This window comes from Cupressus sempervirens, chromosome 3 (genome assembly GCF_028749045.1).
Source record: "Cupressus sempervirens isolate cs-2001-9-10 chromosome 3, ASM2874904v1, whole genome shotgun sequence".
Taxonomy (NCBI): domain Eukaryota; kingdom Viridiplantae; phylum Streptophyta; class Pinopsida; order Cupressales; family Cupressaceae; genus Cupressus; species Cupressus sempervirens.
Genome location: NC_143120.1, coordinates 494743364 through 494756583, shown reverse-complemented (window position 1 = coordinate 494756583; position 13220 = coordinate 494743364). Strand labels below are relative to the sequence as shown.

Sequence of the window (13220 nt, the reverse complement as noted above, 5' to 3'; positions counted from 1 at the left end):
GCAAAATGAAAAGATTGCAGATTATGCGCAACACTGATTTTGCAAAAGGGCTCTTAAGAATCTTCGAATTAACGAAGCACTCTCGACCACACCCTACTGCTGCAAGCTTGTTTGTATTCTAGTTTGTATAGCTTTAGAAACCTTCAAAGAAGCCAAATTTATTGCCAGCATCGTCCCTGCCTAGAACAAAGTGGGAGCTTTGTACAAAAAATAGAATGAAGGCAGAATGTGGCTGAAATATAAGGCTCCAAAAAATCTTTGTATAAATGAAGCACTCTTAAACACGCTCTGATGTTTCAAGCTTTGCATGCCTCCACTGTTATTTAAGGAGATGATTCTTATTTGGAACAGCACAAGTGGAAACAATTTAAACTTTTACAGTAAAAGCTGCTGAAAAACGGACACTATGAAAGGCAAGAAAAAATGAAACAAGGTATATATAGACAACTTTGTGTGCTGCAAATCCTCACAAGCGCCGGGTTAGACTGCTTCTTTCTCTTGTTATGATAGACTCTCTCTGCAACGCACATTTTGTTTACTCTGATTTCTAGCTGGCTTTGAATGTTATTTTGTTGCTCAAGCTACCATTCTATGCACTTTAGATGAGACCTTACAACCGCAAAAAATAACCCCACGAATCGCCAAAAATAATCCGGGGTCAGAAATTACAATCTTTCTCGAGTTCTAACAAAAATAAATAGCCTGTCTGCTAAAAAATACATCCTCCAGGAAAATGTGAAACACCTGTCAGAAGAAATTCCACATTTTCTGAATGACTTTTCCGTAATCCAACAGCTCAAGAAGCAAATGTCTATCTTCCCTTCAATCTAACCTTATTAAATATATTATTTAATGCAACTTCTTAGAGAAGCTCTGTATTTAGAATCAGTAGATTAAATAATAAAAATAGCTGAGAAGAAAAATTAACAATAACAGCAATTAAACAACCAAAAACATGAAAAAAATGAAGTCATGAGATAACTGTACTCTGAATTGGAATGATGCTCTGTTTTTTCAGGCAGATTGCTCTTATTTTTATTGCAGCTTCTTCCAAAAATATAGTCTGATATTTTTTAATTTGCTGCCGTCCCTGAACACGGGAAAACTAGGTAGGAAAAAGACTACCACTAACAGCAGTTCCAAAAGTGAGATTCAACAAGACAACTGAAGATGGACTAAAAAGACTAATTGCAGATCCATCCTCTGACTGAAAGTTGTTAATCTAACAAATGCACATATGCAGCATTGTAAAAGATGCATGACGGTGAATAGTAAGCTTGTCTTTTCCTCTGCAGTAGCACAATATCTTGATCCTATTGAGAAGCATCAGTTATCAATATTTTATTTCTCATTTTCTCTATCCATTCTTTGCCTTTCTGTCCTCTTCCAACTATACACTATTCTAGTTGTGGGTGTGGATTGCTCATCACGTTGAATACCCTCCCCATTATTCTTGTCTCCCATTTGCTGAAATTCAACAACGGTTTCCTGTCAGGTTTCAGGAATGACAATTGGATAATTGTGTGCAACAAACTATTCATCATGTGAATGTATCTCCACTTCATGCTCACTACCAGATGCTTCACTTGATGAGTCAAATTGTCGGGCTTCCTATACACACAAAAAATTAACTGGTTAACATAACATAATACCTCCAATAAGATTATTGCACAAGTCATAAAAGATTATAAACAACTTACCTTGGGTTCATGACCACTGATAAATTTCTCCCCTCGATTTATCATATGTTGTTGAAGGCCTTGGTATCCATGTAATAATGCATATTTTAGGTCCTCCTCTGAAGCTTCTTTTTGAAATTGGTGAATCTACATTAACAAAGATAGGTTTAAAAAGTTTTATAAGGTATAATCACATAAAATTAACTCATTACTTTGTCATGATTACTTTTCCTGAAATAGAAATATACGAAAATATTACTTACCATTCCACCACGAATGCTATTATATCCACCAGATCCTAATTTATGGGATCCAATTCTTGACACCCGAGCTTGGGTTGCACTCATTGTATCTCGAAGGCGTCTTTTAGCTCCTCGTACAGATGGCCTATAGTTTGGATTATTGTGAGTCTTCCTCTTAAACTTGGCATCTTTCATAAGTTCATCCCATGTCACTTGGTTTGTGATCCAAGCTGGACATGGATACCTCAAGTCTTTTGTCAGCTTTGACCTTAGATTGTCTCGTTTAGAGTGTATGTATTTTTTTGCAATATCTAGAATAATTTCTTTATTAAAACCAGGATTACCAAATGCTACTATGACATCTTTAAAGAGTTCCTCTTTTTTAGCATTGATTTGCTTCCTCCAATCCATATTGATGGTATTGCCAAATAATTGTTTTGCACGACAGAAAATGAAGTGAAAGAATTTTAGCCCCTTTTCATCCTTCAAGACATTTCCTTCTGAGGTGAGCAAGATTGTAACTTCTTGCAGTCCTTCTGTAGTTACTGAAGATATTGTTGTAGTTTTGAGGGTGGAGGTAAATGCCCTTGTAGGTAGATTGGTCACTTTGTCATTTATTTCCTGTATTTACAATGAAACTGTGAAATTGTTTAAAACCCAACCAAAATATGAGACTGTTGTCATTTATAAATAATTGTCCTAAATGGCAAAAACAAAACTCAAAAAAAATTAGTTGGAAATAAGATTATTTCTTAACTCTAGTTTAGAAACACAGTTCATGAAAGAAATGGTAATATACCAGGACAAATGGCAAGCGACAGAGAATAGTTTTTGAGGCTTCCAATGATAGTAAATGAACACTTGTGAGGTTTAGAGTTTACATTGCAGAAGGCTTACTTGCATATAAAGGTTTGTACAAAATTGGAATTCGAAATTGCAAAGGAGGTAAGAAAGGTTTTGGAGGTTCTTTTGGGAAGTATCAAAACAGTACATTCCAAAAACAAGTTTTCCTATTTATCATCAATAGCAGCTTCACAAGACAGTATGATAAATAGCTGGGCATTGTTACCTATTTTTCACTTTATGAGAAAAAATAGCTTTGCAATCAGTCTTAGGTCTCACTAGAAAGGTTGCATATTAAAAGTTTTATAAAGCATCTAAACGTTGGTCAACTATATTTTTGAGATATTTAGAGGGAAAGCACATTGATAAGCTTTAATTGTTCAATGTGTTCGTTTTCAATGTTGTTTTCTTTAGCTCTCCTATTTTGGCTTGATCAAAATGCCAAAAAGTCACATTAACTTCTCAAGAGCTTTTGGAGGGAATTCAAAATTTAGAGCAGCATTGTTACCCATGGTTTGGTGTGAGTTTGGGGTGTGGTTTTGAAACCTAATTTCAAGAGTTAATTTGATTCATGGCGGATGGTCAGTGTTTCAATTCTCAAGACTAGCATGCCCAAGAGAAGTTCAAAAGAATTTGCAAGGGTTCGGAAAGGCAGATTTTGCCAATGAAAACAGGAGTTTCACTTAGGAACGAAATATATCTTATCAGTGATTACACTGGTCTACAAGGTTCATCCATTGTTTTAGATAGAGATTTGACTGCTGCAAAGGATTTTTCTAGAGTTTTATCCACTATTAGGGCAGAGCTATAAAGTGTAATGATTGTTTTTAGAAGCTTAAGAGTTTTTGTGTTCCATGCATTGTTCCTTAGGTTCTTTCACTGCAAAACCCTAAATGCCTTGATTCTTACACTGCCATGAAGAATAAAGCAGATACATCAAGAAGACAAATGAGCTTAGAAGGATTGTTAAAGCAAAGAGAAGATGAGGTGAATACATTCTAAAATGTAGTGTCTACATACTAAAAGACTAAAAGTGCAGTCACAAGCAATGCATAAAACAGAAGCATTATGGATATAACAGATCAGGGATAAGATATAACAGTAAAGAACAGAGAGGCACAATGAAAAGCAGAGATGAAGATCAATGTGTTGGAAGATTTGGGAGATTGTTAGAAGATTGGTTGCAAGCATGAATGCTGATGATATTCCTATGGGGGAGTATTATAGATATGCTACTATGATGATATGTTACATTCATGACTAGTTTGTCATTGATGTCAATATAGCAGTTTTCTATGGTATCTGACAGAAGAACAGCGGAAAGATCAAGTTGGTACGGACAGCTAGTTGAGTATTATAACTATCCGAGGTTATGGGAGATACTTCTGAGTATCCAGTATATGCAGTTAATGTCGGAAGAAGAAAGGATAAGTCTAGAAGAAGTTATGAGAGTTTTGGGGATGTTTGTCTTGAGATAGAGTTTACATAGGCATGTTCTGGTAAATTTGTTATATCTCTTAGCAGAACTGTTATTCTGAGAATCGAGGTTGACGACATGAAAAGAAATGTTGGTGATGACGTGGCTAAGCTCACTTGTCATAATACTGCGTGTACGGAAAGCTATTCAAGTTGCAAGACGAAAGATTAATGTTATCGCTAAGTATAACATGTTCTTAATGTGATCCTATAATAATTAATTGAGAAGGACTAACAGCCGACTCAGGGAATTGTTTTGAGGACTTGGTATAAAGGAAGGAGATTTTCCTTTATCATAGTATGAATGATATGTTTATGATGATTGATGATAAGCAGCAGAAGTGAAGGAAACTTCATTGCCGAGGTTTTGCTGAGTGATCCGAAGTTTGCTATTTGGATCCGAGGTTCATGACCTGGTCTACAAGGTCTAATAGTGATTAGTTCGGTTGACAGGACAGAGGAAAGGAGAAGATAACAATAAATTACTTGTTTGAGCAGTGAGCTCTTCTTGTAGTTGAAATTGCATGTTTGGGCAGTGGGCTCTTCTTACATACATTGTACTACAACTCCTAGCAGGGTTGGCACAACTCCTAACAGAGTTGGATTCTCTTAACAAGGATTCAAAGTCTCCTAACAGGAACTCATTGTACTAAATGTTGTAATAGAATCCTAACAGGGTCCATCCTCTAACAAGGAATATTTATATTAGTACATCATCTTGTGGGCATCATTCCCACCAAAGTTTTCCCTCTAATCAAGGGTTTCCCTAGTCAACATATCTGGTGTATTTGTCTATGAGCATTTTATTATGGTTGTTGCTTACTTTAGTTGAATGGTTAAGTTTGTTTAAAGAAGATAAATGTTTTAATTGTTGGATAACTGATTCACCCCCAACCCCCCCCTCAGTTATCTTGGTGGACTATTGTTTCTAACACAATGGGCATAAATATAGATCACAGCAATGATGAAGTTACAAATTTACTGCTATGTCAAGCAATTAGACAGTGATATGGGCATGTAACAATAGTGCTAGTAATGCAGTAAATCAGTGCCAAACATAAATGAGGACATTATTATCAAGAACATACATGAGGACATTGATATAATATTATAATGCCTAGGAAGTCAGTGACCAAGAAGGCCAAATGAGAATGCATCACAGCAGACATGAAGAGTAAAAGAGTTGAAAAGAAAAGCAATGAAAATATTTAATGTTTAAGTGAAAAGATAGTTTTGTCATGCAATATGGTAACACTGGAGAAGCACATCAAAAGATGGTATTTAGCAGAGGATCTAAGGCACCATCACATGGATAAGCATAGACCAGAGATATGAGCACAAAAATGATAACAGTGACTGACTTCCAAAGGAGCATGGCAGAGGTTAATCGGATAGATTGTAACAATGATCAAGCATAATGAACCAACAAGCACAGCAATGCAAAGACTGGGTTTCAATGACTTTCTCATAAAAGAGGTGTCTGTTATACCAGTAATCAATGCATGAACGGTCTCGTAACAAAGAAGGTATAGGAGCAATCATTGTATGAATACCTCCATTAAATGCTAGAAAAGAGCAGTTTTGGGAGTCTTAGGAGTCATTTTTATGTGTTAAAGTCTGCAATGGATATGCAAACATGTGGACAGCAATTCAAGATAATTGTGATACACTTTGGAAATGTTGGAAGGGGGTTCTAAATGTCTTTTTTATATATCATCCGACCTCGAACTCTTTATAAACTTCAAAGAACAGAAAGGGCACATGTTCTATTATTTGGGAAGTTGGTTGGTTGATTTTTATACCTGGAACAGGCATATAGGGCTTGAATGAGCAATTATAGGGCAGTTTTGAGGCATTTTTTACTCAGGGCCAGTACTATCCAAGCATCTAGGAGCAGTTGGGTGGCTTGTTCAGATGGTAGAGCAGATTTGGAGGAGAAAATTGACCTTTCCAAAGCACTTCCAGGAATTGAGGGGCAGCTTGATAACAGTACTAAAAGTTTGAAAATTATAAAAACTGAAATGTATAATGCTGAAGAGAGATATGAGCTGGATAAGAATAATACTAGAATATCTCCACATAATGTTACCTGTTCATCTGATGTAGGCCCTGTGCTCTCCAACAATGCCTTTTCCCATAACTGAATTTGTTTAGTTATTTCTTGTCTGACTTGAACATTTTCAGGAGTATCTGGTAGGAGCCTTAGTATTCTTGATTGTGAATCTATGAGACTCCTCAAGAAATCTTGTTCCAGTGTTTGTGGGAGAATTCTGACTGAACCCACATTTGATGAATTAGTTTTTAATTTTGATGTACTCCTACCAGGGGCATGTGTGCCCAATTCAACATGGATGCTAGGCAGATCAGTGTTCAATGTAGAGGGCATGCTGTGGAGTTTTGTATTTGATGCCACTTTTGTGATAGGTGTTTCTGGTCTAGCTCTAGAGGGCACACCCTCTCTACCAATAGAGTGTGTGCTTGTTGGAGTCATCCTTGAAATATTCTACAAGGAACAAATACAAATATTAAGCTGGTTTAATAAGTGAAAGTAATATAATCAAACTCGAATCTTACCTTTGGCATAACACTTGATGCATTGGAGGTCACAGTTGGATCCTGCATGCCAACAAGATGCACACTCAATGGAGTTATTCTAGAAATGCCTTGTGTGGAAAACACACAAATATTAACAAGTATAAAGTAAAATAAGTTTATTAAATGCACAAGAATCTTGATCAAACCCTACCACTGGTATAGTACTAGATGTACTAAAGGGTCTTATAGGGGCTGGAATGACTTTAGAGATGGCCTGCATTCCACAAACATAAATTAACAAAAATAACTTCCTCAGAAGATGTGTATAATTTCATCGACGCCAACCTCATTTATCTGCATGGTAGTTTCATCCATAAATGTGTCTTCTTTATCTTGAGAGTGGCTATCATCGGTGACATCCATTGGTTCTTCAATAATTTTAGGAACTGGAAGCAGCTTTACATCAAAAAAATAAAAATCAATTGGAAAGATCAATATTAATTTATTAAGTAATGTACATATTTATTGTTATAAGAATAACAATTTGTTTATTATAGTGTACCTCTTCTATATACACTCCATACTTCAATCTATGGATACGAATAATTCGCCGTGTCTTTAGTTTCTTATTTTCACACCTTTTGCAAGTGCAATATATCTTTTCATTGAAGTATTCAACTGTCCCTGGAGCAGGTCTTGCTGGCCGTTCATCTGAATATTCAGATGATGATAATGTGGTGTTTCCCTGAATGCGCCATGTAATATCAACATAAGAGCACTACTTTAAACTCAATTATTACTTCTTTTTGAAGAGAGAGTGATTCTTAATTGCATGATATGTTAGAGCTTAAGAAATTTGAAACTTTGAAAATGCGGCCTTAAAGTGAGATACACAGAGTGTTAAAGTTTTATCATTTAATGATAGTAGTTTTCCACAATCCATAGCCTTGTGTGCTGTGTTTTGTGGAAATGATTTGTTCCTCTTTTTGCATCAAAAAAAGGAACACAATTATTTACAGAAACACAGCATACATGTTTTAGTCATTTTTTAATAAAATCTATTAGCACACAAATTGAAAAACAATTTTAAACTTTGAAGAGATGGGGTTTTAAGTGCTTTTTTTTGTTCTTTGATCACCCTTTTCTGGGTATTAGCTGTTGAAGTTTGTAACTGCAATTGAGATCTTTATCTCAGATTTATGAGATAGAAACATATTTGTTATGACTGTTATGGCCATCTTCAGCTGAAAAAGATATTTGTAATTATATTTAAGTTAATATTATGTACAAAGACATATGTCATACGTCATGCAAAGAGGCATACATGTGGAAATATGAAGCGTTTAACATGTGGAAATTTGAAGGGTCTTATTTTTTCAGACTCAAAGAGACCTTTATGTGTAAGATGAAGAGTCAACCTTCATGTGTAAGATGAAGAGTCTTATGCAATCTATTTATATGATTCCTTGGTATATTGTAATCGATCAAGTGAAAAGCCTTGTAATCATTTATTTTATGATCAATAAAAGAGATATTTTGCTAGCGTGGCTGAGTTTTGCCCTTCAACTGGAAGGGTTTTCTCAAGGTAAATCTTTTGTGTTTTCTATGCATTTTTATTTAGTTTTCTTATGTTGTTTATCTAATCCTTGGACATATAACTTAACATGGTATCAGAGCCACGTTAGCTAACAGTAAGAAAGGTTCTCTTGTTTATGCAATGAAGTTCATTGGAGCATAGTGGATGTTTGTTGTTGAGCATATGGTTTATTTTCTGTGTTTCATGATCCTTCTTGTGTAATGTTCTGATTTACAACTGCAATGTTCTAAAAAAACCAATCAACTTTAGAGAAGCATGTACAATTTGCAATGGCAGTACGGTAATCCAAAACAAGGATGAAGACAGAGGCCATACGATCTATATTGGGTGGTCATACGGCAGTATGAAGGCAATACAATATGGTGGGTGCTAGACTGCCGTACTAAAGAGTGAAACTGGACTATACGGTATGTACCTGGTGGTCGTACATTAGTTTAAAGGTTAGTCCGCACAAAATGATTTGTTGGTTGTATGGTGAATAGAGGTGAAGCCATAGGGTGTGGAGGTAAGATGTGAACAAGGCCATACGATGGCAAAAACACAGAGCCTTACAAATGAAATACTGAGTAATATGGATGAGCGGATAGGTGAAGGTCGTACGGTCAAGGAGTAAGCAATACAAGAATGACAGGAGGCCGCACGGTTAGGTATCTAAGCCCAACTCTAAATATAATCTTGTTCATACACAAACACAATAGATTTAGATGAAATCCAAACACAATATTAGAGGCTTGAATATGAATAATCCTTTAAGTAATTTATATGCCGAAAGATGATACTCCGATTTGCCAGAGCCGAGCAAAGTATTACAGGCAATGGAATAGGGCGAGGGTTCAATCCCACCGAAACCGGAAATAGCCAAGTAGGGAAGGTCTTCCACTTCCGAATGGCGAACAGCAGATAATCCCAATAGGAATTCGCAGTACAAAGAAATAATCCAAAATTGCTTATCTAAAGACTACCTACAGGCCGTGCTTAAATACCCATCAGGAAAAATTTCCAAGCGTGTACAAAGATAGTTGACTGCGAAACAAAATAAAAATGGATTTGAGATATATTAAATCAATTGGCCCATTAACAATAGTTTGATAAATGATTTATTTTATAATGGGAACATTACAGTCCTCCCATCCCAAATTTTGCTTGTCCTCATGCAAATGCAATGTCGGGTGCTGGAGAATGTGCTCGTCCTCCCACGTCGCATCATCCAATGGCAAGTGTTTCCAACACACCAAATATTCCTTCATCGTGCAGTTCTGCAAGGTCTTCTCATGTACTTTGATGATCTCTACTCATTCCAATATGAGCCTTCCTTCTTCATTGAGTGGTGGAAGGTTTGTGGCTACCTTGACGTTCTGCCCCACGGCCTTCTTCGGGCATGAAACATAAAAGACATTATGAATATGGCTTCCCTCCGAAAGTTCTAGCTCGTAAGCGACTTCACCAATGCGACGAACTATGCAATAGGGGCCATAAAATCGTGGCTTCAATTTTTCTTTTCCCTTCTCCTTCAATGAAGATTGTCGATATGGCTAGAGCCTAAGATAAACCAAGTCCCCTACTTCGAAACTCCTCTCCATTCAGTGTCTATCGGCGTACATCTTTTGTTGATTCGATGCCTGTTGTAAGTTTTCCTTCAGGTATTGTACGATGTTGTGTCCCTCCTGAAGCCAATCCCTTGCCCTTGGTGCGCAACTGTCTCTTGACACTGCATCGATGATGGAGAGGGGTTCATACCCGTACAAAGCTTTGAATGGTGTCATCCCGATGGACATGTGATACGTTGTGTTGTAACAATATTCTCCTAGGTGTATCCACTTGACCCACACCCATTTTTGTGTCGATTCATCCCGATGGACATGTGATACGTGGTGTTGTAACAATATTCTTCTAGGTGTATCCACTTGACCCACACTGGTTGTTGTGTCGAAACATAGTTTCAAAGGTAACCTTCGAGCCACTTGTTCACAATCTTCGTTTGTCTGTCTGTCTGAGGGTGGTAACTAGTACTCACTGACAGTTTTGTCCCTGCCAACTGAAACAATTTTGTCCAGAAAACACTGATGAATTGCCCATCCCAGTCACTGACAATGTTTCGAGGTAACCTGTGCAGATGAAAGACTTCTCTAAAAAACAAATCGGCAACTTGTGTGGCCTGAAAATCTGAGGGGATGGCGTAGAAACATGGGTACTCTGTCAATTTGTCAACCACTACAAAAATACAATCCTTTCCATTCACCTTAGGAAGCCCTGTTATGAAATCCATCAAGATGCTTTCCCACTTATTTTCTGGAATTGGTAGAGGTTGCAATAACCCAACAGGTAGAGTATGTTCAGATTTGTTCTACTGGCAGACCGCACACTCTCTTCCGTATTGCAATGTCTCCTTTAACTCCTTTCCATGAAAACCTCTCCCTGAGACTTCTATAAGTTTTGAGGAAGCCCGAGTGTCCTGCCAAGGGTGAGTCGTGTACTTCCTTCAAAATTTTCTGCTTCAATTTGGATTTCGGCACTAAAAATATCTAATTCTTATAGTAGATGATGTCATCCACCACTTTATATCGATCATTCTAGGTGTTGCCATCCATTAGCTCATGGGCAAATGTGTTTTTGGAATATTCTACCAACAAATGTGCCTTCCAATCAGTTGAAATCTAGTTTAGTGAGCAAATGGCAAGTTTCCTAAACAAGGCATCTGCAACCACATTGTTCTTTCCTTTCACATATTCAATGTCAAAATTAAAAGCCTGAACCTTGCTTACCCATTTTTGTTGCCTCTTGTTCAAGTCCCGTTGCTCCAGAAAATATCTCAAACTATTGTGATCCATACGAACGACAAACTTGGCACCCACCAGATATTGCTGAAACTTGGTCAGTGCATGTACAATGGCCAGCATTTATTTGTTGTAGATGGAATATAAGCGCTCCGTTTGTGCAAGCTTCCTACTCTCATAAGCTATGGGGTGTCTATCTTGCATCCGTACCGTGCCAATGCCTTCTCCAAATGTGTCACATTCCAAAATGAATGGTCGAGTGAAATCAGGTAATGCAAGTAGGGGACAAGTGCTCATTGCCTCTTTCATCTTATCAAAAGTGAGTTGTGCATTTTCATTCCACTAGAAAGATCCCTTGTCAAATACGTTAAGGGTGCACTGAGCTTAGAGAATCCTTTAACAAACCTCAAGTAATAATTGCACAGTCCGAAAAAGCCTCACAAATCCGTGAGTGATTTTGGGGGAGGCCAATCAAGGATAGCCTGAATCTTCTCCTGATGAACTTGAACTCCATATTTACTCACAACATGCCCCAGGTACAATATTTCTGTAATACTGAATTCACACTTAGATTGCTTGGCGAACAAAGACTACTCCTCCATGATCCTTAGGACTTAATCCAGATGCTTCAGGTGCTCCTCCCATGTCCTGCTATAAATAAGATCATCAAAAAATACCAATAATTACTTACGCAATTGTTTGTTGATGTGATTCATGCATGATTGGAATGTAGCAAGTGCATTTGTCAATCCGAATGGCATGACCAAAAACTCATAATGCCCGTAGTGACAACAAAAGACCGTCTTTGGCATGTCTTCCTCTTATGGATCTGATGGTATCTAGAACAGAGATCTATTTTCAAAAAATAAACTGCGTCATGTAATTCATCCAGCAACTCATCTATCCTTGGAATGGGATATCTATTCTTTATCGTTTTTTTGTTCAACGCACGATAGTCCACACGCATGCACATTGTCTGTCCTTTTTGACCAAAACCATTGATAGCGCAAAGGTGCTGGAACTGGGATGGATCCATCCTTTCTCTAGTAGTTCTTGAATCATCTTTTCGATCTCATCTTTGAATTTCTTGACATGGCGGTAAGGTGTGGATATGACCGGCTTGGCTCTTGCTTCCAACTCAATAGTGTGTTCGAACCCTCAATGAGGCGATATGCCAGGAGGAATGTCTAGAAAAACTTTATCATGTTTACTTAAAATATTCTGGAGATCATCATCCTACAAAGGTGTTCATTGCCCCTTTATAGGTTTTGCTGAAACAAAACAATGTGCAGCCCAAGCAACGTCATTACACCAAAAAATTGCCTCCATTTGATGCGTAGAAACTTCTTTCAGACCCTCAATTGCCATTATGCGGAGAACAACCTTCTTTCCATTGACAACAAAAGTGAAATCCATCCTTTTGAAGCTCTGAGCGTATTAATCAAGTGTCTCCATCCACTGTATGCCCAAAATAACATCCATGTCATTAAGGTCCACTATGAAGAAATCCTCGATCACCGTGGGATTCGCCATTGTGATACTTAGCTGAGGAACAAAGTGTGTGCAAGGCAGAAGAGTCCCTTCGGCAACCTTGACCTAAAATCTTGCATGTGTCTCCATAGGTAGACCTCTTCGCTTCACCAGAGATGAGTTTATGAAGCTTAGAGTAGCTCCGCTATCGAGCATCAACATAACCCTTTGTCTTTGAAGGGTTTCCCTTACATGAAATATTATGCACCTCGGGCTATCGACTAAGGCAATAGTTCCTTCGCACCATACCAAGGCTGCAATTCTTTCCTTACAGTTCAAACTAACCATGTTGGTCTCGTCGTGATGTTGGTTGTCTTCAGTAGGCCTTTCTTCCCATTCGTCTTCATCATCGAACACAACCTCAATGTAATGGATCTTTCTTTTTCCAAGGCATTTGTGGCCAGGTTCCCAAGGTCCCTTGCAATTGAAACATAGTTTCTTCCTTCGGAGCTCCTATCTGGTGGCTTCGCCCAACGATGGCTTCTTGGGCAGAGGTTTATTATCTTTGTCTCTCGAAAATATCGGTGGTTTGGAATGTGAGTAA

The 13220-nt window shown here is 37.6% G+C and overlaps 1 protein-coding gene across 2 annotated transcripts in view; it reads right to left on the bottom strand.

The window, feature by feature from the left end:
• Nucleotides 1-989: 989 nt before the first annotated feature.
• LOC149567345 (uncharacterized) overlaps nt 990-13220 on the bottom strand; it is a 35976-nt gene continuing 23745 nt past the window's right edge. For both annotated transcript variants that reach the window (XM_089820521.1, XM_089820522.1), the window contains exons 5-12: nt 7338-7520; nt 7121-7231; nt 6987-7049; nt 6815-6856; nt 6330-6743; nt 1943-2542; nt 1701-1826; nt 990-1611 (exon numbers count right to left, since the gene is read on the bottom strand). In XM_089820521.1, coding sequence (XP_089676647.1) covers nt 1534-1611; nt 1701-1826; nt 1943-2542; nt 6330-6743; nt 6815-6856; nt 6987-7049; nt 7121-7231; nt 7338-7520 — 1617 coding nt within the window. In that variant the 3' untranslated portion in view covers nt 990-1533. The remainder of the gene's footprint in view (nt 1612-1700; nt 1827-1942; nt 2543-6329; nt 6744-6814; nt 6857-6986; nt 7050-7120; nt 7232-7337; nt 7521-13220) is intronic.